The following is a 26,242-nucleotide window of genomic DNA, read 5'->3' on the forward strand; positions in this document are numbered from 1 at the left end:
GGGGGGGAAGAGAAACCAGGTTCGTCGGGGCGACAACGTGCTGGGTGTCACATCATGTCACGAGCTGCCGGTCGGAACCCGCCACCGGACCCCAAAGTGGGCTCCGAGGTTGGTTTTTGCCGTCCCCACCCCCGGGGCCGGGGGTCCGCCCAGGCGCGGCCGGGGGGCGGCTTTGTCTGGCGCGGGCGCGGCGGTGGCGCAGCCGTCGGGGCGGTGGGCGCAGCCCGTCGGGGCGCGCAGCCCCGCTCGCCGCGGGCCCGGTGCCGCTCCCCGGTGCCGCTCCCCGGTGCCGCCGGGCTTCCGGGTGCCGGGCTCCCCGGTGCCGCCGCCTCCGGCTCCTCCATGTTTGTTGTCGGCAGCCGAGCTGTCCAGCCGCTCGCTGCCCGCAAGGTGCGGGGCTGCGCGGGGCGGGGCGGGCCCGGGCGGGGGCGCCCGCACTCAGCGCGGCGCGGGCGGGGGGCGCGGGCGGAGGGCGGGGGGCGGTGGGTGGGGGCGGCCTGACGCGGGCGCGGGGCGGCCCGTGGGCCGGCGCCGCCGTGATTTGCTGCGCGGCGCGGCGAGCGGCGGCGGCGGCGATGAGAGCGGGCAGTGCGAACTGCCGGAGCAGCCGCCGGCCGCCGTGAGTGCGGGCGAGGGGGGGCGGCACCGGGACCCCCGCGCCCCCCGCCCCGGCTCCGCCGCTTCGCCGCGCACCTGATGGGGCCGCGCTGCCGGCGGGACGGGGCGGCCGGGGCTGGAGCCGGGCGGCGGCGGGGGATGCGCACCTTCCTCTCCCTTCCCTCCCTCGCCTTCCCCGGCCGGCGGTAACGGGAACGCGGCTCCGGCAGCTGCGGATCCGCCGAGCAGCGTGGAAACTTTTGGGCGAGTCGCTGCCGGGCTCCGGGCTAACTTCCCTCTCCCTCTCCCTCCCCGCTCACTTCTCCCCACTCCCTTCTACTCCCCGCTCCCTTCTCCTCTCCTTTCTCCCCCCGGCTTTCCTCTCTCCCCCTCCTTTTTTCTCTTTTTTCCCCTTTTCTCTCTCTTTCGTCTCTTCCCTCCCCACTCCCCCTTTCCCGCTCCACTCTTCTCCTCTCCCCCTCCGCCTTTTGTTTTCGCAGATAGTCGGCACACAAAGCTGGTCCCAGATTTGAGCGACGGCGAGACACCCTGATGTGTGAGCCTGGGGCGCGCCATGGATCTGACTAAGATGGGGCTGATCCAGCTGCAGAACCCCTGCCACCCCACCGGGCTGCTGCACAAAGCCAACCAGATGCGCCTGGCGGGGACGCTGTGCGACGTGGTCATCATGGTGGACAGCCAGGAGTTCCACGCGCACCGGACCGTGCTGGCCTGCACCAGCAAGATGTTCGAGATCCTCTTCCACCGCAACAGCCAGCACTACACCCTGGACTTCCTCTCGCCAAAGACGTTCCAGCAGATCCTGGAGTACGCGTACACTGCCACCCTACAAGCCAAGGTCGAGGACCTGGATGACCTGCTCTATGCTGCCGAGATCCTGGAAATTGAGTACCTGGAGGAGCAGTGCCTGAAGATCCTGGAGACTATACAGGCCTCCGAGGACAATGACACCGAGGTCGCCATGGCTGATGGAGGCGCCGCCGCCACCACTGAGGAGGAGGAGGAGAAGAAGTCGAGGTACATCAAGGGCCTCTTCATCTCCAAGCCCACTGGTGAGGAGGGTGGCTATGCTGGCATGGCCAGCCAGAGTCTCCTGGCAGCCACAGTGGAGCAGAGCCCCTCTGCCTCCGCATCCTACTGCTCCCTCTCTTCCATGAGCCCCACCAAGGCGGCGGTGGACAGCTTGATGACCATCGGGCAGTCACTGCTGCAGAGCGCCCTGCCACCCAGTGCCCCCGAGGACTCTCGCTCTGCCACCGCCCGCCGCCCCGCTGGCCTCGCCGAAGTCAAGACTGAAGCAATGCAGGTGGATGAGGCCTCCAGCCACGACAGCCCCCGGACCGCCGAGCCCGGTGCCTCCAGTGGGGAGAAGCCTGACGAGAAGGGCAAGGAAGGGCCTGGCACCCCGACCCGCAGCAGTGTCATCACCAGTGCCCGTGAACTGCACTACACCCGCGAGGAGGGCGCCGAGCCACCCCCCGAGCCTGGCCAGGGGCTGCCGCTGGGGCCGGAGCCGTGCGCCGCTGCCCCGGGAGAGAAGCCCTTGGGCATCTACTCGCTGCTGCCGAACCACAAGACTGAGCCGGTGCTCGGCGTGCCGCCCACTGCGGCGTCCGCCCTGCACGTGCAGCCGGCCCTGGCTGTCTCCATGGACTTCAGCGCCTATGGTGGGCTGCTGCCCCAGGGCTTCATCCAGCGGGAGCTGTTCAGCAAGCTGGGGGAGCTGGCAGCTGGCATGAAGACAGAGAGCAGAGCCCTGGGTGAGCAGTGCAGCGTGTGTGGGGCAGAGCTGCCGGACAACGAGACCCTCGAGCAGCACAGGTGAGTGCGAGGCCGTGCCGTGGCATGCTGCACCGGGCAGCCGGGATCTGCCAGAGGGTTTTGGTTTCTGGCTTAGTGTCAAACGTGCTGGTGCAAAGTTTCCATCATGTACCCCATAACCAGTTTGTGAAGTAGCATTCTCAGAGGGATGGCTGTTGCAGCTCCCCCGGGTCTGTTACCATGCCAGAAGGTTCCTTCCAGTGAGTGCTGGCTGGGGACGGCCCGGATGAGCTGAGGCCATCGGTGTTTCCTGCGAGCATAAACACCACCAGTTTCCCTGGCTGGCATCAACCAAGCAGCTCACAGTTGCTGCCCTTTGAGTTTAGGGATCTGCGTGTGGAGAGAAGCAGTGGGGACAGGCAGCGCTCGCCCACTCTGCTGAGAGCTGTCCCCCCTGTGCCAGTGCCGGGGCACGCCAGCACGGGCAGCGGTGGCAACATGTGGTGATTTGCCAGCCCGGGGGGTTTGTGCCGCTCAGCTTTCCGGTTTATGAAACATTTACACTTCGCAGAAAGTGGCGCGGGGGTCAGGCTGGGTAACGCCGGGGCGAGCGCAGAGGGCTCGGGCTGCCGCAGAGCCGCGGGTCTGTCCCTGCGGGGAAGGTGAAGGGCTGAACCTCCAATGGCTGCAGAAGCGGCTTCGGGCTGCCCTGCCCGGGGTGGGGGTCCGTGCTCACTCCCAGCCCCGCACCCGGGCTTGCTGCGGGCTGCGAGCGGGTGGTGGTTCCTGACACGTGAGCTCAGTGCTCCGCTGTTTACTGCCTCTGCTCGCGGTACAGGGACCGGGGCTTGTTCCCTCATTTGGCTGGGGAAGGGAGCCGCGTTAATTGCCACACCAAAATCGGCGTCACCAGTCAGATCCCATGGCTCTGAACGTGCCGCTCTGGCCACCGCCGTGGCTGCAGCCCCGCGACAGGACAGCAGCGTCCCGCCTAGGGAAGACATCACCGGCGCGCTGCCGTAGCATCTCCCTGCCTCCCCTGGCTGCGCAGCCTGTCAGGTTTTAATGAATCAACAGGTTAATTAGTCCTGATGCGCACAGGGCTCGGGGCCGGTGTCCGTGCCGGCACGTGCCTCCGGCGGGGCAGCCGGTGCCGCTCGCCGCCCGCCAGCGGGTCGGGATAGCGGCTGCCGGAGCGGCGGCTCCCGGTGCGCTCCGCCCGGCGCGCTCCGGGTGCGGGAGCCGGGCTGCGGGGCCGGGATCCTCCGCCCTGCGCGGCCCCGCGGGCGCCGCCGGCATCGCCCCTCGCTCTGCCGCAGGGACCCCTCGGGGCTGCTCGGCTCCGTGCGGGGGCACGGCCGCTCTCGGCTTTGTTCCCCCTCCGGCGAGCGGGAGAGCCGGGCTGGCGCTGGTTACGTCCCCGAAGCCGCCTCGGCCGTGCGGTGATGCAGACCGAACGTCACCGGGAGAGCTGCAGTGAGGGCTCAGGGAGAATTTTAACGTGCCTTTCTGCCACGGTCTCAAGGCTCTCCCTTTCCCCCTCCAAGCCCAGAGCAGCGATTGCTGTGGCCGCGGTGGGGGCGATGCTGGGGCTGTCCAGAAGCTCCTGTGGCCAGCCGTGCATCCGTCCAGAGGGAGGGAGAGCTGCGCGGTCAGGTCCTTCCCCCGGGGTCGAGAGACGAGGGAGCGTGGCCCAGCTGTCCAGCGCGGCAGCCCCTATTTCACAGCGCCTTCCCGGGCTCAGCCTGCTTTGACAGCCGCGGCTGCAGCCGTAGCTGATTTCTCACTCGTTCATGATGTTAACGTGAGCCTGGGCACACGCCATGCTCCGCGGGGCTCGGGGTCTGCCTGGAGCATGCAGCTCAGCGCTGGCCCCAGCCAGTGGAGCCTTAAAGGCAGTTGCTGAAGCCAGCACCAAACTCTGTTTGTCTGTTCTTGCTTTCTGACCGATTACCTGGCGCTGGCAAACTTTGCAGGGTTAGCCAAATCCTTTGAGCCGTGTTTAAACTGATCTGTAAGACCGTCCGTGTTGAAAGGCATTGGGTAACAGTCCAATGAACTCACTCCCCGGCCCCCAAAGTCGAAATCCCAGGCGGTTTGTGTGTAGACAGGGTCTCATGTGGCTTTTTTATAGTGTTTGCTTTCTAATACGTTGTGAGAATTACCATTTGGGGAGGATTTGTGGGATCCTATTGTATTCATGGAGCTGTTAAACAGCATCTGCGCTGGGCTGGGATCTGCAGCTCTGCCGGAGCAGCTCTGGTGGCAGCTGCACCGTGCTGGCTGCGGGCTCCTCTTCTCTCCCTGCCTGGTGGTGAGGGGGCCGGGGGTCTGTGCCCTGTGCTGGGCTCTGGGCAGCATCTCCCCAGCGCTGGAGGGGCAGGATGTGCCGGGGGCAGCGCGCTGTCGCTCGCTGACTCTCGCTGACCTCCTTCTGCCGTGCTCTCGCTGCTGTGGTTTTGCTTTCCGACCCCGATGCGAGGCGGAGGTGCCCGATCAGAGCCGTTCCCAGCTGTGCCGAGCCGGGGGCCAGGACAGGGGGCAGGGGCGGGGGTACCTCTCTGTTCCATGGGCGTTTGGCTGCCAGTGTGACAGCTCCCACGTGCCAAGCCCCAGCAGGTGACACAGCCCGAAGCCACCCAGCGCCAGTGCCGCTCATTCTGCGTGCCGAGCCTGTTTGCAGAGCACAGGCAGCCCATGCATATGGCAGGGCTGTTTGTTTACACACACACATGCCTATAGAAGTGTAAACATATATGTTTATAGTCTTGGAGCCTTCTGAGTGTTGTTCCTGTCTTCATTGGGAATCACGTGCAGGAAAAAGGAGAGCAGAGGGTTGGGTTGGCCTCGGCGAGCACAGGGGGCCGCTGGCTCTGGGTGACAGACAGTGCCCGAGGGACAGTCATCTGCCCTGGCCCAGTGTGGTAACACAAATCCTTGGCCTCGTGGCAGCGTTGCCTGTGCCCTGTCATACCCAGGAGCACTGAGCTGTGACCTTTGGGGGGCCAAGTGGCCACAAGCCTGGGCACTGCCTCTGATCAGGGTTTTCGGGTCCCTGAACCCACTGGCTGCTGCATGATCCATTTTCTTTCTCCCTTACCGAGCTTATGATTTTGACTAATTGAGTGTAGATTGAGTCGTCGAGTCTTTAATTTTTTTTATAAAAGATTTCCTTCTGGGTTCAGCAAAGTTCAAACTTAATCTAATGTTAGTATTGATCGTCACTTCTAATTGCAGACAAAAAAGCCATAGTTCAGTGGCCCTTTTGGGGGCTGTTTTGTGACGGAATACCTCCAAGCTGTAAGGTGAGAGCTGTGCCAGCTGAGCCTGGCATAATTTGTCACCGGGAACTAAACACCTTAAAACTTTAAAAAAATGAAACCATGTCTTTTATAAAGTGATAGCGACTGGGAGGGCTGCCAGTGGGGATGTGATCCCATACGCTTCATTTATGGCACAGCAAGGGCCCCAAGCCAGCGGGGGAGTTCCCACCACGGCGATGCGGCTGCGGGCAGCACATCACTGCGAGAGGGAGATGCTGGGCTGGAGAGAAGAAGTGATGATGGTGATGGTGGGGCAATGCTCCTCGTGGGCTGACTCTGGGTGGAAGGTGCTTGCCCTCATGTCATGTGGGGAGCCTGTACCTTGGGGAAGGCTTCCATTCCAGCTGCCAGGTCTGTTCTGCATTGTGAGGTTCCATGGCTGAGCTGTCAGCTAAAGATGTGTGTGCTCCAATGGGGGGGTTAAGGGCAAGGGTGAGGAGGCTCGCTATACCCCAGTGGCTGCTGGCCAGCCACTGTACCTCAAACTCCAGATTTGTGCCCTCTTTTCCCATTGAAGGACAGAAAAGCAGTGGAACTGCCTGTCTGCTACCAGCAGCACCAGTGTTCAGGGCAGGGATCAATGCTCCCACAGTCTGAAATGCTCCTGCTTGGGAAAACTGCAGCTTCCCATGGGGATCCAGCCTTTGGCTCTTCCTCTGGCAGCCTCACCTCCCCTCTCTCCACCTGGATTAGCTGAGCGTTGTACTGCTAATGCCATTAGGCACGTTGGCACTGCTCGGCATGTCACAGTGAGAAACAGATGCAGTGTACCATTAAAGCAATAAACGTGATAAATCGGATCCCAAGTGCTTTGTGAGATGTTATTAGTGTTAATTTCAGTAGCCGAATACAGTAGTTGTTTTTTATTTCATTTTAAGCATTTGTCAATTTATGTTCCACTGCAATTTAACTTTCAAAAAAAGGAGGAAAAATGGAAAGCAAGCGGGGGAGGGAAGGAAAAGCCAGGGCAGCAGCCCCCCAAACTCTGCCCATGATTACTTCCAGAGTTGGAGGATGACCTGGCAGCTCTTGTTTCTCGCTGATGGGCCTTATTAGCGGCACCTGGCATCATAAGGGGCTAATGGAAACCAGCGTTGCCGGGGCCGGGCCGCGGCGCAGGGCAGCCGGGCGAGGAAGCTCTGATTAGCTTTATGGGCAGGGGGACGTGCCCCGCTCAGGAAATGAATGTTGCAGCTAAGGTCCACGGCGCTGACCCCGAGCGTGTAACCTGTGAGCGCCGGCCGAGACCCCGCGCAGGATGCTTGGGATTTCGGGGGCTCTCTGGTTCTTGTCATGGGCAGAGCGGGAATACAACGTGGTATGTTGCAGCCTTGAACTTTTGATTTATTCAGTGGGTGACTTAACCATTTCCATACTCAGCTCCGAGTGTGGAGGGAGAAAAGCTCCCTTTGGCTTCCGCATAATTCCATCCATTATTCTGCATCAGTTTAGTAATGCATGCACTGCATTTGAAAGCGAAGCTCTGAGGTTCCCATCACAAAACACCTATTTCTGTGTGTTTTTTGTTTGTTTGGTTCCCCCTGCCCGGTGAAACTCTGGTTTCTCCTGGCCATGATGCCTGGTGCTTCTGACACCTTGCAGAGGGACATGCAGGGGTGTGATGGGGTCATTGCCTGCTCTCTGCCTGGTGTGCAGCCCCTTCCCCAGCACCCCTCAGTTGCCAGGGACCAGGACCCCACTGGCTGCAGGGCTGGGACCCCAGTGCTTGAACCTGCCACACTGGGGACACTTGGGGGGCTTTTCCCCAGAGCTGGCTGTTGCTGCACAGCTCGATGAGATTTGCAGAGCATCCTCGTACCGTTGTTGGTTACAGTGCCTTTGCAGCATTGTACAGAGGGCCCCTCAGAGAGCCTGTGCTGGCTCAGGGGTGACTCTGCCCACCCTTTCTTCCTTTCCCTGTGGACCATAGGAGTGGTGCGGAGCAGCCTGGGCTGTTGGTGACGGAGCATTCCTGCAGCCTTCCCTGCTTCTGTGGGATGTTGGCTCTTTAGTTACACCAGTCTGTAAATCTGTTTTCCTTGGATAGAGTAAAATGATCTGCATTTTCCTTTTTGCCTGCAATTAGCAAGATTTTTCTTTTATTCCCCCCTTGCCCCCCTTGACAGCTTCAAGAGAGGCTTTAAATGAGTAATTACTAAATATTTCCCAGCAGCCAAACACGGGGCCATGGCATCTCCTGTTGCAAAAGTGAAAAATATTTCTGTTTGCAGTTAATTTTAGTGGCAGGCAGATCATGTTAACTGGGTGTAATTGCTTCCAGATATGGCAGAGGGTTTTGTGTGTTGGGATGAAGGGTCTGGTAAGTGCTCACTTCCTGTGTAAATTAGCCTATTCCATTCATTCCTCCTCACCCGGCAGTCCTGGCTTGTGTCACTCTGCCGGTGAGGGGTTCTTCTCCCTGGCCTGGCTCAGCACTTTATGGTGGGATCAGTCCTTTGCAGGGCATCGCTCCCTCCTTTGCTGCAAGGGCTCTGCAGCCAGCAACCCGCACAGAGCTTGGCGTGCACCCTGGCCCTGGCAGAGTTTGGTGGTGTGACAGGTACCAGCTGAAACAGGGAGGGTGGCACAAAGGGAATTTCAGACAGGATATCATATGAGCAACAGGGAAAGGTTCTTGCATCGTTTGGAATAAATGCAGACATGGCAGGGGAGTCTGTGTGTGGCCAGACACCTTTGTCACATCGGCCGATGAGTTTCCAGTGCAGTCGTGACATCTACTTTTGTTCCCAGTTGCTCAGAGCTGCTGTGGGGTGTTCAGGAGCATCACCTCTGTGTCTGTTTTGGACAATCTCTATCCGGGCTGAGGCGTGCCTGAAGCCCTTGGTTTCGGTGTGGAACGCGCTGGTTCGCGGTGGCAGCGCTCTGGGTAACTTCTGTGCGGACAGCAGAGCAGCAGGTACCTTTGGAAGAGCACCAGTGCTGTTGGACCACGTCACTCGCAAGAGGTCGATTCCTGTTTTTGGCAAGAGGTCACTGTGCATCTGAAGGAGGGAGCGTTGCCCTAGAATCGGGGTTGCGGGAGCGAGCCTTTGTGGCCCAGGCTTGCGTGCTGGCCAGGGGCCAGGGCCGCCCGGATCATTTTCGCTGTAGTGTTCTTAACTGATTTTAAGTAGATTATGGTTGGATACATGCCCTGCTGTGCTGGTTCAGGTTTCCATCGGCCTTGGTTGTCTCATTGCTGTTTTATTGGCAAGTTGTTTAGCAAACAAGCGGGCGATGCGCGATTGAGGAAAAGCCTCTCCACGTAGGCACATAGCGCAGAGCTCGGCTAGAGCCGGCCGGCCGCCATAAATCAGCGTTAAACGCCGTGCTTTGTTCGGGTGTCAGCGCAGAGATGGGCTCTTATCGGCGTGTATCAGCCGCGCTGATAACCCCGCGCTCGCTCAGCGGAGCGCTGCGTGCCCGCACCGCTGCTGGGCTGCGCGGCACCACGGTGCGCCCTGCTGCAGAGCATGCACCTCCACCCTGCTGCAGCTTGGGCCACAGCAAGGGCCTTGCTGTCACCTTGGTCACCTATGGAGAAGGGAAACAGCATAAAAACAAAGAGAAACTCAAGAAACCGCCGGCCCCAAGCACCAGGCCTTGTCCAGCGCCAGACTTGGGGACGTGTTTCATGGTGGGTTTGGCAGTGCCGGGGAATGGTTGGTTTCGGTGCTGTCAGACATCTTTCCCAACCTCTGTGATTCTCGAACACCGACCCTGCCAGAGTTCAAGGAGCAGTTGGACAATGCTCTCAGGCACATGGTGGGGTTTTGGGAATGTCCTGTGCTGTGCCAGTAGTTGGATGTTGATGATCCTTTTGAGCTCAGGCTATTCTGTGATGCTATGATTTCCACACCAGGTACTGCACCGTTACAACCCACATGTGGTTTTCCACTCCATCATAACTACTGAATGTGCTTTTATGCTCTTGCCACTGAGTCTGGGGATGGTGCTGGACTCCACATGCTTTGCCCTTGGTCACCTTCCCTCATTCTCATCTCGATGGAGTATTTATAGTAAATCATATTAGAAAGGAGTGCTAAGGAGGAAGCATGATTCATCCTGCTTGAAACCACCACTGACATAAATAAAGGCAAAGCACTTACTACGTGTTTTTTATTATGGTATTTAGGGACAGGTTGTACTAATTTTGGTGTGCACAGAGTAAACCCAGGAAGGCTATGACTCCAAGAAATCCAGTTTCACCACAGCACAGGCAGTGTTTTCAAAAAACTCAACCGAAACCCAGGCGGCCTTCTTGAAAGTGCACATGCATGGCAGCACAAGGGTTTTGGGGCAGCTCGTTGCCTTTCAGATTTCACTGGAGGTGTCTTTGGCTGTTCCGCTGGTTTCTCAGGGCTTTGCTGTCCTGCAGGAACAGAGATGTCTGTGAACTCAGGCATCACCTTTACCTGTGAGGGTGATAAGGCTCTGGCACAGCTTCCCAGAGAAGCTGTGGCTGCCTCATCCCTGGAAGTGTCCGAGGCCAGGCTGGACAGGGGTTGGAGCAACCTGGGATAGTGGAAGGTGTCCGTGCCCATGGCAGAGGGTTGAAATGGGATGAGCTTTAAGGTCCCCCCCAATCGAAGCCGTTCTGTTGCCACAGGTCTGGAATAGGATGTGCAAATAGTAGCAGAAAAGGCTCCCTGTTGGGGGGAGGCACAGAGAGGATGTGCAGGGGGTGCTCGGTGCAGAGAGACCCTGCCAGCGGCTCTCGGGCTGTGTGAGTCGGGCTGCCAGCCGCGGCACAGGCAGCGTGGTGACGGATCTTATCGGGGCCGGGCACGGCTGCGGTCACGGCCGGCTGCACGGCGCACGCGAGCGGCCCGTGCGTGGGAGAGATAAGGGCGAGCGTGTGTGCCCGCCTGGCGCTGCACCCACAGCATTGCGTGGCACCGAGCCCCTGGCAGAGCCTCACTGACCCTGCACCCACAGCACCGAGCCCCTGGCAGTGCCTCACTGACCCCGCACCCACAGCATCGCACGGCACCGAGCCCCTGGCAGCGCCCGCTGCTCAGCCCCGCTGCAGTGCCGCCGGCCCCACGGCACCAGGGAGGGTCCTGGGTGGTCGGGGCATGGCACAGAGCCGCCACCCCTCGCACTTGGGCCCCTTTCTGCGAAACGGCCCCGTGCTCAGAACCGAAACCCTCCGTGTCTCCCGCCCACCTCCCCCCCTACGGGGTGCTCTGCTGTTTGTACCAGGAACGAGGTGATTTCCTCTTCTCTTTCTTCCTTCCCCCTGTTCGTAGAAAAGATGCCAAGTGCCGAGCGCAGGGCAGGGCACTCCTGCGAGTAAGAGCAGTGACCAGAGGCGCTTGTCACACGTGAAGCCTCTTTGGGCAGCTCTGCCCACACTGCCCCTACCTTCTCTTACACAAGTTGTGTTGGTGGGAACCAGAATGTGCAATGAAACTGGCAGAAAACCTGCTTCCCTGTAGCAGGAATCATCCTAGGAGCATTTTAACTTGGGTGAAAACCTTCCCAGTGGAAGAAAAGTGAAAAGTAATTGATTTTGCTTTCCAGTTTCCTGTCTGCTCCTTGGGTGAGGGATGGGGAAATGCTATCCTGACTTTGCCATGCCTCCCCTAGCCTTTGAGTTCATCATCACCCTGACTGAAGGGCAGCATTTGGTTGGGTTTTTTGGGGGGAATTTGGGATTTGCATTTCTGGGGCTGTGGGGAAGATTGCATGTAGGGCAGGGCTGTAGGAAATGGGTGTTGTGGTGGGAACTGGGCCACTGGCAGCTCCCAGCCTGCAGGGCGCTGAGTCAGCAGTACCTGAGAGTGGGGCAGCACCCGGGCTGCCAGGGGATGCCCCCAGACCTGCCTGTGGGATTCCCCCAGCCCAACCCTGCCCAGGGTCTGGGGAGGGACACTGGCATCTCAGGATGCTGAGGCAAGCGCCTCTATTGATTTCTGGCTTCTCTGACCCTTTAGCTGGAGGCAGCTCTTCCCTCAGCGTTGAACCAAATGTAACTTAGAGTAGTGCAGCAATGTTTATCATCCTTGCCTTGCAGCAGTGAGCACTGTCAATGCATTATTTAGCAGGGTGGGCTCTGTGGCAGGCTGCCCTGGAGCGGGGGCCATGACCAGGCAGCACATGGGTGCTGGGGCCTCTCGTGGGTTGTGTGTTTAGGGTGCAGGCATCGCTGGGAGGAGAGCTTACACTGGACCTTGCACTGGCAGAGAGACCAGTGCAGCTCTGCCTGGCCAGAAGATGGGAAGGGAATGGCAGAAGAGGGGACCGTGGTGCTGGGGGGCTGAGTGAGGGGTCACAGAGATGGGCATCTCCTGAGGATGACACTCAGGATGCTTCTCACTTCTCCCATGGTGCCATTGCCACATGGTGGGGCACCAAAGGCTGGGCCAGTGGCACCGCTGGCAGCTGTGCCACATCCTCCTCTGGCTGGAGGTGGAGAACAGCTCACTCCCTCCTTAGCACCTTTGTTGCCAAGTGAACGAAGCGGCCGTGCACGGCGAGCTGCCTGCCAGCAATCCGTGTGTGTGTGTCGGGGAAGGGCCCTTCCATCGGCACCGGCACCGGCACCGCATGCGGCGCTGCGGCACGCAGCCACGGAGAGTGAGGTGCCAGAGCTGTGCTGCTCGTGGTCCTCCTGCTCTGGGGACTGTGTGCTCCGGGGACTCAGGGACCATGCACTCCAGGGACCCTGTGCTCCAGGGACCCGGGGACCCAGGCACTGTGTGTTCTGGTGACCGTGTGCCCTGGTGACCCTGTGCTCCAGGGACCCTGTGCTCTGGGGACCCTGTGCTCCAGGGACCCTGTGCTCTGGTGCCCATGTGCCCCAGGGACCCAGGGACTGTGTGCCCTGGTGACCCTGTGCTCCAGGGACTGTGTGCTCTGGTGCCCATGTGCCCCGGGGACTCAGGGACCCTGTGCTCTGGGGACCCAGGGACCCAGGCACTGTGTGTTCTGGTGACCGTGTGCTCTGGTGCCCATGTGCTCCAGGACCCAGGGACCGTGGCTCTGCTGCTCCCTGTGCCCCGGGCAGCCCAGCTCTGCCCCAGCAAAGTGCTGATTTACCGTGTGCCCGTGCCGGTCATCCTCCAGGTGCCACCGCTGTCACCTGTTGCACCAAGGGCTGCTGCTGAGGCAGCCCTTCTGCTCCGGTCTGCGGCGAGTGTATTTTCAATTACCTCTGGTCACCTCTCACACGGCGTCTGCCCTGGCTGTCTGGGTCAGACATGAGTTAGCTGCAAGTGTCACCGTGTTAAAGGGAATAACCGTGTCGCCTTGGAAGGGATGGTAACGATGGATGTTAATGCCTGTGGAACGACAGCCTGTGGCAGCACTCATTAAACAAGACTCCGTTTGGATTGCCAGATCCCTTTGATTCTTCCTGCATTATCTTCTGCCTCATCCTGGCTCTGCATCCCGGCATTGGGGTTTTATTATTTTATAGGAGCTGTAATGTTCAGGCTGTGCCATGTGGCAGTGGTCAGTGTGCTCTCCCCACCATCCTCCTCCTCCTCCTCAGGGTGCTCTTCAGCAGTGAACAGAGAACTATTTGTTTGCTGGAGCATGTGGGGGCTTCTGCCTCCAGATGTGTTTTGCAGCCAGAATATCCCATGTTTAGAGGTGTTTGTTGGAAAATCCATAATATTTGTATTAGCAAGTAATGGTTTTGTCATTTTCAGTGTCTGTTGCTGGTTATGTTTCCCTGTGTGTATAAACTTTGCCTTTTCCTTAGTAAATAATGCCAGGGAAATGAGGGTGAAAAGCATCATGACTGTGTGGGCACAGAGATGGGGCTGTCCCTGCCCTGCTGCCTGTCCCAGCCCAGCTCTGGAGTGGCCAGGCATTCCCAAAAGGACGTGCAGAGCAACCTGGACGCAGCCCCAGCTGCTGACACTTCCAGCACAGCACTGAGCTGCCCACGGGGAGGACCAGCTGGGGAGCAGGAATGGTGCTGAGCATCATTTTCACCTGACATATTATTGCTCTTGCCAGAGCAGATTTGAAATCTATTTAACTTTTCAGTGCCCTGTACCCCCTTAAACGTTTCCCCTTTAAACGTTTCCAGTGTGTTCTCGCTGATGGGTTACCTTTTCTTTCCCCTTGGGCTATAATTAGTGTCCTTTACACAAAATTGCCTTAGAATTGGATTTGAAGAAGATAAGAATCAAATTACCAGTATTTATCTTGAAAATTCCAAAAGTTCTACTGAGAGGTACTGTACAAGAAGGATTTTTAAAATATTGTGCCCTGAAAACACCAACCTCCCGTGGATCCCAGGATTCTCCTGAGGGTCACATCTGCAAAATACCTTGGGATGCAGAAGAGGGCAAGGAAGGAGACAGGATGGTTCTGTCCCCACCAAAGCCGTGCTGATGGGCTGGGGAGACAGGCAAAACACCTCCCCAGGCAGGTGGAGGTGCTGAGTCAGGGCAAGGATCTCCCCTCCCAGTGGGTGACTGGATGCAGGGTGGGAGCATTGTCTCAGGCTGGGCTTTGGTTTTGGCTGTCACATCTGGTCCTATCTAGGCTGGAGAGGAGAAGCCTTTGAAATGCCACCCCTCTCCCATTTTTCCAGGCTCCCACCTGGGGTCCCTCCCCACTCTGACAGGCAGCTCTCTGATGGTGAGGCAAGTTGAGCACCAGAAAGGGATGAAGGTAATTTTGGTGGGCTCTGTTTTGACAGAAATTAAGCATCTGAATTTAAACGAAGGAGATGGAGAGCCCAGGCAGCTAAGACTATATTTTCATAGTATAAGCAGTTGCAGAAGAAGATTAATGGCATCTGTGTAAACACTCCATCGCAGCAGCAAGGGGCTGGGTTTTTTTTAATGGTTAGAAAATACTAAGGGTGGCTGGAGGCAGGAGACGCCGTGCTTCCCTTCTGCTCACACCTTCCACCTCCCGGTCCATCCCACAGTAAATATTCCAGCCAGCCTCAGCCCTGCTCTCCCTTCTCGCAGTAAATTACATATTAAAGTAGCCTGGTAACTGAGCACCGGTTGCTGCGCGATAAGCTCGGGGAAATCGATATGTTTGCCATGTGCCTGCTTGTTTATGACACCTGCCTGCCGAGCAGTTGAGCAATGCTCCACGGGCCCGGGCTGCGCTCACGGGAGGGGCTGCAGCAGCACCAAAGCATTTTTTTGCTTCTCAAGTGAGAGATATTGCCCAGAGCTGCCTGGCAGCATCCTCAGGGGGTAAAATAACAGCAGCGATGGTCTTTGGTGATGCAGAGCACGGGGAGGCAGTAGGATCAGAGTGGGGGTCACAGCTTCATCCATTTTTGGGGCTTCTCCCAGCCCCTGCAAAGGTTTCTGCTCTGGTTCCATGTGCCACCTGCATGGGTGGGTGTGGGAGCAGAGCCCAGGCGTTTACACGCTCATTTTGTGCACCCGGCGCAGGGAGGCAGCTGCCCACACACAGAGCCTTGCGGGTGGGGTTGGCATCTCCCGAGCTCTGTGCCACGAGGCAGGGGCTGTGCATTCCCCAGAGTGACACACAGGACGCGTTGGCCGCATCCCAGTGCTCGGGATGTGCCCCAGCCCCTCGGTGTGCCAGCAGCCAGCCCAGCTCCGCTCACGGACAGGGATAGCCCTGGCTGAGAAAACTCTTCCCCTTCTCAGCCCAAGAGTTTGGGTGCTTTGCCCGGGCAAGGGTGGGTGCCTGCTCACGTGCACCAGTGGGGCTTTGGGGTGGGAGCAGGCATTTTTTCTGAAATCCCAACTCAGCAAGCTGCAGTAATTGACCTTTTGACCCAGATATGAAGTTGGAAGATAAAAGATACAGCTTGCAAGTTTTTTATAAAACTGTTGACCTCTCACAAGATTAACTCAGAGATAATAGTAATTATCAACAGTTTATGGTGGATCCAGTCGATGGTGAACATTACCTCCTGCCTAAAACTGAAGGTCGGTGTTTTACTGCAGCAGAGATAACTGCCACGGGTGTCCACACTGCCATCAGCCAGTAAAAATCCCTGTACAGAGGGAACCCCTGAGTGGAGCCTGTGGGTAAACTGACCCATGGGATGGGTCAGTGCAGTGCCCAGGCAGGGCTTGGGGATGCTGAATGCCTCAGGACAGAGCACACAGCCTCCCTGGCACTGTGCTGGCACACCAGGACAGCGGCTCCCGTGGCACACTTGGATCAGCAGAGTGGGCAAGGAGAGGCAGCACCCTGCTCCAGAGACACACGTCCTCTTCCCTAGCTTTTGATTGTGTGCTTTCACTTTTTATGTACAAGAGATTGTCCATTTAATTAACTCGAGAATGCAATTTCAAAACCACTAATGCTTTACACATGACAGCTTTTAAAACACAAGTAGTGTTCCAGTCCTGCGCCACACTCCCTCTGCCTCTTCTGGGTTGTTTTGGAGACAGACATTGCCTCCCAGCAGACCCTGATTCTTGAACAGGATTTGAACTGATTTGGGGTGTTTGATCCTGGCTTTGCCTTGTTGGTGTTCCTGGGCTGGCAGGAGCCTCCATAAGCAACAGCAGCTCTTCCCTCCATGTCCTTGTCTTTCCCTGGGTGTCACCTGTTAATCTCCAGCCATGAACTGTGAGCTGGAGCATCTTTTCTCTGGCACTGGTGAGCAGGCTTCATTTATGTACCTTAAGCCGTGGTTTATCTTTTTTACCTTTTTTTGGTAGAGCTGGTTTCTAATGGATGTGCTTCTGTGCACGCCCTCCCTTTTGACCCCTCACCTGAAACACCCTTCAGCTTTTCCAGGTTCTTTAGTTTTTACCAGGCATATTTAAATGGATGAGGTGTGGGGATGCTGCAGATGCTGCAGAGGCTGGCCAAGTGGATGCAGCATGGTCAGTCCAGACAGCCTATCCAAAATCTGCCCACCCTTGCTGGTGTGAGACCCCAGGGTGCCCTGTCTGTCTGCAGCCCCCACCCGGCACATGGATGGGCCCCAGAGCCAACCCTCTCACTGCTCCATCAAGGGGAGCTGCAGGTGGCTCTGAGGAAACCCCCGGTTTTCCCTCCCTCATGCCTTCCCCCAGCCTGGCACAGGGAAATCCAGTGGGAACCTGCAGGCAAGGCACTGCATTTGTTGTTAAAAACTTGCATGCACCATCCCCCCCCCCCCCCCTTTTTTTTCCTGCCTTTTTTTTGTAGCTTAGAAACCTCTCTTTGTGGCAGAAGGCTGGGAGGGTTTGAATGCCACATCCCGGCGTAGGAGGCTGACTGGGACCATACGGCTTTATCATTCATTAATTCCTGTGCTCATTCATCCCCCTATTTAAAGTTCTCTGTAAAGACGGGAGCTACAGATGGTCTTTTGGTACCCGCTTTAGCCGTCAGCCCTCAGCCCTGACAAAGGGGTACAGAGGGAGCAGCAGAGTGTACAAAATATTTCCAACCATTAGAAATCGAGGTCTCATTCACTGGCAGCTCCTGTTTTGAAAGGGAATTTATGCAAGAGCATCGTAACCCCTGAGCCAGGGCATGGCCAGGAGTGGGGCTGCTCTGAGGGGCATCATCAGCTGCTTTTGCCTGTGGTAATTTGGTGCCAGGTCACTGTTTCCAGCTTTATTTAGGAATGTATTACTGTTACGACACCAACATCACGCTCTGGGTGCGGGAGGCAATGGCCAGAGTGTGCCTGGCAGGGATGCTGTGCCTCAGGGGTGCCAGGGCAGCTCGTGCTGCCTGGTGGTGTGTCCTTGCTGTTTGCTGGCACAGCGGCCACCACGTTCCCAGCACATGGAGGGTTTATGTGTGGTGACAATGGTGTGCTGGGCTGGGGATGCACTGGGGCTGCAGTGCTGGCAGTAGTGACACCCGTGACACCTCTGCCTGCCCACGCCCCAGCCGCCACCCGTGTTTCAAGTCCCACAGGGGATGCTCAGGGCTCCCACTGTCCCCGTGGTTTTGCCCCCAGGAAAGGTTTGCATGAGGGCATAGGGCTGTGGGGATGCTGGCACACAAGAGGGTGGGAGTTGCACCCCTTGACAGAGGAGGAATTGCCAATATCGTAGATATTGTGGAGCTGCTGGGGCACACAGGGGACTGGCTGGCTGCTGCCAAGGGGCCTCCAGACCTGATCCTGGGCACAGCATTCACTGGCATGAGCCATCCTTTCTTCAGAAAAGTTGGGACCAAAAGTTTTCTCATGGAAAAACCAAATTCTGCGATCTCGTTTTTGCACATGCTGTGCTTAAATATTAACACCAATTGAGCAAATTGCCTTTTAACTGCCTTTATTTGCTTTCATTAACGGTATAATTTAAAAGCTCCCGAATTTGCATGGAACCTGTTGTGCATGTTGGGGAGGGGGTGAGGCTGCTCATAAATGAATTAATGGTGAGCAAGGCTCCTCGGGGAGGTCCCAGGGTGCCAGGATGGCTCAGCAACGCCCGGCCGCGGGACGCCGCGTACTTTTGGCCGGGGCCACGGGGAGTGGAGCGTGCTGTCAGTGCTGGCGTCCCGCTCACAGCTTGGCTCGCCAGGAAGGTATTTATTTATTTTTCATCAAAACATGTTGTACACTGAGCAAAACTAATTATGGAGAGCTGAGGCAGCGTCTTCCTGTCGGTGCACTGGCGCTGGACCCGGTGCAGGAGGGTGAAACTGCAGGGAAGGCTGCCCGTGCCGTGCCCCTGCTGCTGTCCCCGGTGCAGGGCCCTGCAGAGCCAGCAGCATCTGCCCACGCAGCTCTGCCATGGGGTGACAGCTCCAGCTCGTCCCTGGGCACAGATGTTGGCGTGGCTTTGGGAGCAGAGCCAGCCCGGACACGGTGGATGCAGCACAGCAGCCCCGCGTGCTGCACCGTGCGGTGCTGACAGCTCTGCTCCGGCTGTGCAAGCTCCTTTGACGCTTCCCATTTCCACAGTCTCTCCCAAAAATACGTGTTCTCCAAGGGGGATTGTGCAGTTGGATGGGCAGCAGTGGCCCCAGTCCCTGAGCTGCCGAGGTGCTTCCCTTGCTGCCACCTCCTCTTCCTTGGGGCTCCCCAAAACCCGGTGCAGTGCAGATTTGTTAATTTGCTGCCTTGACAAGGTGCATAATGTTCACTTCCCAACTTGTAATTGGAAATAATTAGTTCTTTGTCCTCCCTGGGAACTCCTGAGGAGGCGGCACAGACCTGGGCAAAGGCATGGTGCTGGCAGAGGACGGGAGGAGCCCAGTCTGGGGCTGGAGAAGCATCTGGGGAATGCAAGTGGAGCCCGGCATTTCCAGCCTGTCCCAGGGCATCTCTCCTGCCGGAGAAGGACTGTGTAACAGCCCAGCGTTACAGTTTCATTAATCAAAGACACTTCCAGTGCCCCCGTACAGCAACACGGCTGCTGCGCCTGTCCCTCACTGACAGCTCCCTAATTCATCTTCGCAGGGGAGGGGAGAGAAGATGCTGCTGCTCCCACTCGCACTGCCAGTGCTGAGGCCGTCGCCTGTTCTCCCTCCCAGACTTCTGAAACCCAGCCAGCCCAGCATGAGGAATGCTTTGGGAGACTCTCTGGGAGCCCGTGAGCACAGGGCAGGCAGTGTGCTCAGAGCAAAGGCGAGACCCGTGGCTGGGCTCCTGCATGCTTGGGGCTCTCCCATCCCCTCCCCAAGGCAGGTGTCTCTGCCCATCCCCAAAATACAGGCATAAAACCCCGGTGTGTGCCAAACAGTCACATCCCAGGAGCCCAAACCAGCCCTCCAGAAAGGCACGTGACAATGCACAGATCCAGGCGGTGGCAGGTTGGAATTGGGCATCCTTAATTCCAGCTACAAAAACACAGTGTTTTGGAGTTGCTAATAATAAGAAAGTGTTTTCATCAAAGCTTTATTCGTCTGTGTGCTGACATCTGGAGAGCCAAGATAGATATTTTCCTTAAGACTGTATTTCCAAGCCATGAGCTCTTCCCTGGCTGTTAATTAATCCTTTGTAGTTTAGCGACTGATGAAATCATGACTCTATGAAATTTTAATCCTTGCGCTGTATAGGCACAGCCGACATTATCAGAGGACCCCAGGTGTGTGCTTGAAATTAGTTTGTTGAATCTCTTGCATATTTGATTACCTTATAAAACTCCTCAGGATCTAGGCTGCTCATGGGAGCAGCAGCAGCAGCGTTTCCCTGTGGTCTGTGCCCGTTCCCTGGGCAGTTCCCAGGCGGGTGAGCCGGGGCAGGAACCAGGGGGGCACCAGGGAGGGGGCAGCAGCATCGTCAGCATCTCCACAGGGAGGTGAGGGGTGGGAGACACATGTCCCCCTCATGGAACAGAGCAGCCAAGCTGTGGATGGATTCCATCTGGCACCTGGGGGCTGTTCCTGCTCCCTCAAGAAGAGCTCAGTGCAGGGAAGCAGCTCCTGGCCCATCCCAGCTCATCCCTTAGGCAGCTCTGGGGCACCACCCTGTTCCTGATGCATGTCCAGCCTTAGCCCTGTGGTCAGGTCATCAAAGAGAGTGGAAATTAAAACAAAATTCCCTCTACCCTAAAATTCTCCCCCTCATTTAAATTTCTCTGTGCTCCAGCACCCCAATAGCATATCCACTTTCCCCTGTCTCTCTTCTTTTGGCTCTGTGGGGACTTTTGCCATTTCCTGGGGGCTTCAGGAGCTACAGGCTCCCCCTTCCCTGGGGAGCAGCAGGATGATGCTGCCTGGACCATCCCAGGACTGTTGTCTCTGGAAAGCATCAGATGCATGATGCTGAATCCTTTTCCTGTGTCACAGAATCCCAAAATGGTTTGGGTTGGCGGGGCCCTTAAAGCTCATCCAGCTCCAGCCCCCTGCCACGGACAGGGACATCTTCCACCAGCCCAGGCTGCTCAGAGCCAGGTGTCCCAAGCATGCTGAAGGTCGGCAGGAAGGCGTGGCCGAGGCCAGCACTTTGCTGGTGCTCCAATGGCACACGTGCTGCTACGGAAACCAGATGATGAATATATTTTTAAACTTGGAATCTGTGAACCGCTTATTATTTCTGAATTAGGAATCAAAACATCTGCATAATCACGCCGCTGCTGCGGCAGATGTACTCAGCGAGAAGGTCACTTTGCTGTTTTGTGGAGATCTTGTGTGACTCAAGAGCAGCAGCTCCACTGATGCCTCTGACACCCGTGTCACAGATCTCAGATGATTCCAGAGCAGCAGCTCCCGTGCTCTGCTCTGACACCCGTGTCACAGATCTCAGATGATTCCAGAGCAGCAGCTCCCGTGCTCTGCTCTGACACCCATGTCAGGCTGGCTCAGCCCGTGCCCAGCGCAGCCCGGGGCCGAGGCTGCCCAGCGCAGCTCCTCTCGAAGAGCTCAGCGCGTCACTGTCACCAGATGCCCCGAGAATGGGGACAATGGTTTTGGAGGGCCATCAGCGCCTGTTATTCCCAGCAGGGCCGATGCATCGCCACGCGTTAACCCCTTGGTGACGGTGGGGGATCGTGGAACTGTTCACATCAGCCTCCATCATCCCGGGGTGCAGCAGAGATGCGGGGCTGATCCCGGGGCTGGCAGAAGCTGCTGACACCCGGTGCCATCCCTCAGTGCACTTTGAGTGAATTGTGCAGTGGCTGCATTCTGAATCCCCTTCTGAAAGCTGCAGGTCTCAAACCTCTGGACCTGTGGCAGCATCTGTGCCCCCCTGTCCTGCTGTGATGGACAGGGGAAGATTCCCACTGCGGCTGCATCCAAGAGATGCAGCTGATGGTTTCCCATCCGTGCTGTCCCACCTCTGGCAAACCCATGGGCCCTCTTGCCTGGCGGTCTGGGACACACAAAGGGAATGTTCACATGGATAAAGCTCTCTCCTGGGGAGTTCTATTCAGTAACAAATATTGAACACAGATCTGAAACCAGGGCCTTGGAATACATTTTGAAAAAAATCTGTATGCTGCCCTTTTTGCTGTGGGCAGTTTGTCTTGTCTTTTCCCAACATGTGGAGCCGGCAGCATCGTTCCAGTGGGATACTGGAGCAGCGGGTGGGAGATGCTGCTGCACGTGCTTGGCCCAGGCCACCAGCAAATTTTGACAGTCGTTGCCCTTTGGCAGCATTTGCTCACATTTGTTGTGGACAGGCTCTAAAAAAGATTGGAATTGTATGTTGGGTGTTTGTGGCTGGTTCTTGTCAGGTAAGGCAGGATAGCAGGATCCTTTCCTTGGCTTTTTTCAAAGGGGAAGTGTTGGCATCATGTGGAATGATGTCACTCCACAGCATCTGGTTTGAACTCATAAATTAGCTCATGGTAAGTATAAATATTGTACAGGCAGGGAATTTCAGTGCTCTCTATTGATAGCTGTCCCCTCCCCCTGGTTGGTTGTTTGGGGTTTTTTATATTAAATCATTCAGAAATAGTAAAATCTTTATTTCCAGCTTCTGTAAGATTTATTTATTTGTTTGTTTATATTTAGCTGCAGTGGTGGTTTGAGGGCAGGTTTTTGGTTGGGTTTTTTTTCCTTCTTCTTAATTTATTAAAGTGAAAGGAAGGTCTCAGCTCCCTTCCCCCTTCCCTGTGCCCTTAATAGCTCTCCCTGCTATTTTAATCCTCTGGGCTGGGAGCTGAGGGCAGAGCGGTGACTGCAGGAGCCACCAGGACCAGGGCCCGATCCGGTATCATCACCGAGGGTTGTAAACAGCCACATCAGGGGCAAAATCGCCCTCTTGGCAGCTCAGGTGTGGTGCTGGTGTCGGAGGGTGGAGAATGTGGGTTCGCTGCCACTTGGTGCCCGCTGACCTTGGCTTCCTGCTCTGTCCCCACTGGAAATGAGATGTGGCACCACTGCCTTAATCTTGATAAAATAGATCAGGGATGAATCAATTTCATATCGATTTACCTGGGCAAGGGAGATGCCAGGGGAAAGGGGGTGGCAGGGAGGATTTTTGGGGCATGCAAAGTGGCGCTGGTCCCGTTTTGGCTGCCCAGTGTTCAGTGCCTCACGTCTGGCTGGTGGCTGCCCCTCGGGCAGGGCACCGCTGTGATGGCCCAGTGTAAATAAAATCAGAAGGCTCCCATAAAACTCCTTATTGCTGCAGCACAAAGTTAGAACCACTGGAGGTTTGTGCTCCCTGGCACTCGTGTGCAGCAATGAATATTTTATACGAAAGGAAATACTTAGTGTCTGAATCTTTTTATAGCTCTGACACTCCCATGGGTGTGAGTTGCCCGTCGCACCCACACCCTTTGCCAGCCCTGATGGGGCTGAGCCCCTGCGGTGTCCCCCAGCCCCACAGCATCCTCTGGTCCCACTGCCCACAGCATCTGCCAGCCCCACACCCCGCAGGAGCCCTGTCCCATGGCATGGCGTTCCTGGGAGATGCAGGGGAACAAACCAGGGAAATGCACAGGATGGATGGGGGAGATCAGTGGGCTGAGGATCTTGATCTGATGCTTGGGCACTGGGAGACGCAGCGAAACCACTGTGGAAGTCCCAAGTGTGGATTTCTGTAGGGACAGGACTCCGAGCACCGCACTCTCTCGTGTTTCTGCCTGGCTTTAGACTTGTCAGGACTCTGCTGTTTCTCTTGTGTCATGCAGCCTCCCGATTCCCCCACTGCGCTTCGTGTCCAGAACATGGATCAGGCAGGATCCATGGGCAGGGATGTGCAAGCCCTGCAGCCGTGGGTCTCCCGTGCCAGGCTGTTCCAGCCCCACGCTGCTCCAGGCTTTGTCTCGGGGCTCGCTGCTCCAACAGGTCCCGAGTGAGCCTCAGCTGCGCCGGTGCCTTTCCTCGGCAGCGAGGGGCTCTTGCCTTCCCTCGGTAGCCGGCCACCCTGCCAAGCTGTGCCCTGGCCCGGAGATGACAAAGCGCCCTTTAGTTAATTGCAGAACGGATCGCCTGGAGTTAAAAGTTCTGATTTATATGACTATGGCTCTAACTGCTCAATAACATGGGCCCGTAATCTACTTTCATTTCAAACAGAAGGGTGATTTATGGGGCAGCATGCCGCTTTAGCTCAGAAATGAGGTGTTCAACATATGCTCTGTTGACATAAATTTGGAATTTATCGCTCCTGTCAAAACTGCCTGTTGGACAAAGGTGCGCATTAAGGCAATAAATGGCTTGGAATAGTTTTCTGTCAAATTTCCTAACCATTGCATTCACTCTGTTTGAGGGGAAAAATACACACTTAAAAGTAATCAAACAGCCAAGAGCCATGTGTCTTTTTCAGCACAGAGGGAGGGGAGGGGAGGGGAGGGGATCTCCCCTGCTTCCCAAAAGGGGTGGTGGGGAGGGGCTGGGATGCAAGAGTTCCTCAAGTAAAGAGAGCAGAAGGCTGTTTTAGGCAGGGTTTTAGGCAGGCAGAGCAGAGATTCGCTTGTGTGGCAGTGGGACACTCGCAGTGGTCTTTAGGTGCCGGGACTGCGCCCGTGCCCATGCCCAGTGTGCTCCTCCAAACTCCTGCACCCTGCCAGGCCCTGCCAAGCCCCTGCATCCCCGAGCGCTGGTCAGCGGCGTTTGCCACCGAGCCCGGCCTTTTCACACAGAGCACCCTGTGGGGAAAACTCATAATTTTTACACCACGCAGTCTCGCTGGAGTCGCCGTGCCTTTGAAGTGCTTTTTGTGGGGCATTTACAGGCCTTTTTAATTACCGGCAGCTTGCGAGGGGCCAGCCTCTCGCCCGGCTTTTGTTTGCCGGGCTGGGCGGGGAGGGGGGATCGCTGGGCTTGCATTCCGCCTGGAGAGCCCCTCGCCAAAGCCTGGGCTGGGGCTCCTGGGCAGGGCTGGAGCCAGGCCTGGGGCTCTGTGCCACGGGCATCCCTGTTGCCCTGGGCATCCTCATCGCCCTGGGCCACCCTCTGTGCCAGAGCATCCTCGAGTGATACCTCATCACCTGGAGGCTTTGGCTGACTTTGTTTCCATGCACTTCAAGTGGGACATTGTGTAGGAATGAGAGGAACACCTTCTTTTTACAAAAAAGGCACTTTTCCCACTTGCCTCTGCTCTCCATCCAATGGGCACCTTCTTGGCTGATGTGCTTGTAGGGACCTTGCAGGAGAAAGAAGCACAGCTGCAGCCTCATGTCAGAATAATAAAACATGGTTTATCTTTTGGCACGGAGTTTGGGCAGCGCTGGCATGTATTTTAACGCCCTTCACTCCCCCGCCCCCTCTTTCTGGAGGCACAACTTCAGAAGCACATATTGATCTTTCCCCTCAGATCTTAACAGCCCGAGCAGCCGTAATACCTTGCTTACATCTGCCAGGTTTTTGTGCAGTTTTGCAACATCTCCTTAATCCGGCGAGCAGAAATAGAACGTTTCAATCATATTTCGCTACCGGGAAATGGAGCAGATAAAGCTCTTTAAGACCCTGTTGAAAGGGACCGTGCAAGATGGCGAGTGATAAGAACGTCCTAGAAGCAGGCGCTGAGCGGAAAACTTTTGTTGCCACAGAAATTTGTTGATAGAGATATTGCAAGTAAATTACTCTTTGAGCACCCCTGTGCCCCGTTGAAACAATGCAGAGAGGATGTGATTTGGGGATGTGGTAGTGCCCTGGGCAGCGGCAGGTGGATTTCCAGGGCACTGTGACACCAGTGGGGTTGGGGGTCTCCTCATTTCCTTATTTCCCCACTCTGTGCTGGGAAAATGGGAGAAGAGGTTGAGCCAGCCATAGGTTTGGGAGATGCAGAGGAAGGAAGCTTGTCCTTCTGTTTCTCTGTTTCTTGAGAACAACCCCAAACCTCCATGTTTTACTTGAACTAATTAACCAGTTAGACTGTAATTCAGGGAAAAGGTGTTCTGGCCTCAGAAGGGGCAGTGTGGACCCACAGCATGACATGGGTCTTCCTAACAAAGTGGTTTTAGCCCGGTGTTAAGTGCAGGAGCGAGCACAGCCCAAGCCAGGGAGTGTGACAGGCATGTCCCAAATTAAAAATGCAAAATGAGAAGGTTGTCACTTATTGAGCTGCTCGTTGGCAGCGGAGCCCTGTCAGGAGGCTGGTGTTTTATTTATTTTTGCAAGGCGGATAAATCCTTTGGATTGTAAACCTTCTTGGCCTGAATTCGTGCATGACTCCTAATCCTCTGCTATGACACAGTGAATTCAGGACAAGCCTGATTAATAATTACATTATACAGCAAAGTTGAGAGTTGAAACAGCTCCTGCTCCTTCCCTTTCCCCCTCTGCTCTGCAGCATTCACTCACTGCTGGACATCAGGGGTGATGTCCAACTCTTCCCAAGCTGGCGTTCAGTATCCTGCAGGGTGGGATGTGGGGCTGGCAGCCGGGGAACAAGCCCCTGAGCCCCATGGGGCAGGGCTGGTTTGGGGCTCTGGCTCTCTGCAGCAGCGAGGGGTGATCCTGTTGGAGTCAGAGCAGCAGCTGCTTTGCTCCAATAAAACTTACACCTCAGGGGAAGTGCAGCAGGAGCTCGCAGGCACATGGTCCTCGCAAGCCTGCACAGCTGGGGCTGAGCCCTCCCGCGAGAGGGGCCACATCCAGCCCTGGACAGGACCACTCCTGTTTTGTCTTTGGCAGCAAGGCAATAGAAATACTCTCGTCCTGCTGCAGCGCGATGATAGATGGTGGCTGCGAGCAGAGGTCAGCACACAGCTATGGGCTGTGTTACTCCTCAGCACACACAAATACTTCTCTGTTTACAGCATCCGATGTTGAAACTTTGCACG

At 56.7% G+C, this 26,242-nt stretch overlaps 1 protein-coding gene across 3 annotated transcripts in view; it reads left to right on the forward strand.

Annotated features, from left to right (window-relative positions):
- Positions 1 to 325: 325 nt before the first annotated feature.
- The window catches only part of ZBTB16 (zinc finger and BTB domain containing 16), a 56,494-nt gene continuing 30,577 nt past the window's right edge, over positions 326 to 26,242 (forward strand). Inside the window, exons 1-2 of one of the 3 annotated variants that reach the window (XM_058041348.1) lie at positions 326 to 390; positions 1,102 to 2,439. In XM_058041348.1, coding sequence (XP_057897331.1) covers positions 1,172 to 2,439 — 1,268 coding nt within the window. In that variant the 5' untranslated portion in view covers positions 326 to 390; positions 1,102 to 1,171. Of the gene's footprint in view, positions 391 to 534; positions 620 to 1,097; positions 2,440 to 26,242 lie in introns of those variants that run through there. The other 2 variants (XM_058041347.1, XM_058041346.1) reach the window with 2 other exon arrangements.

This window comes from Melospiza georgiana, chromosome 27 (assembly GCF_028018845.1).
Source record: "Melospiza georgiana isolate bMelGeo1 chromosome 27, bMelGeo1.pri, whole genome shotgun sequence".
Lineage (NCBI taxonomy): Eukaryota > Metazoa > Chordata > Aves > Passeriformes > Passerellidae > Melospiza > Melospiza georgiana.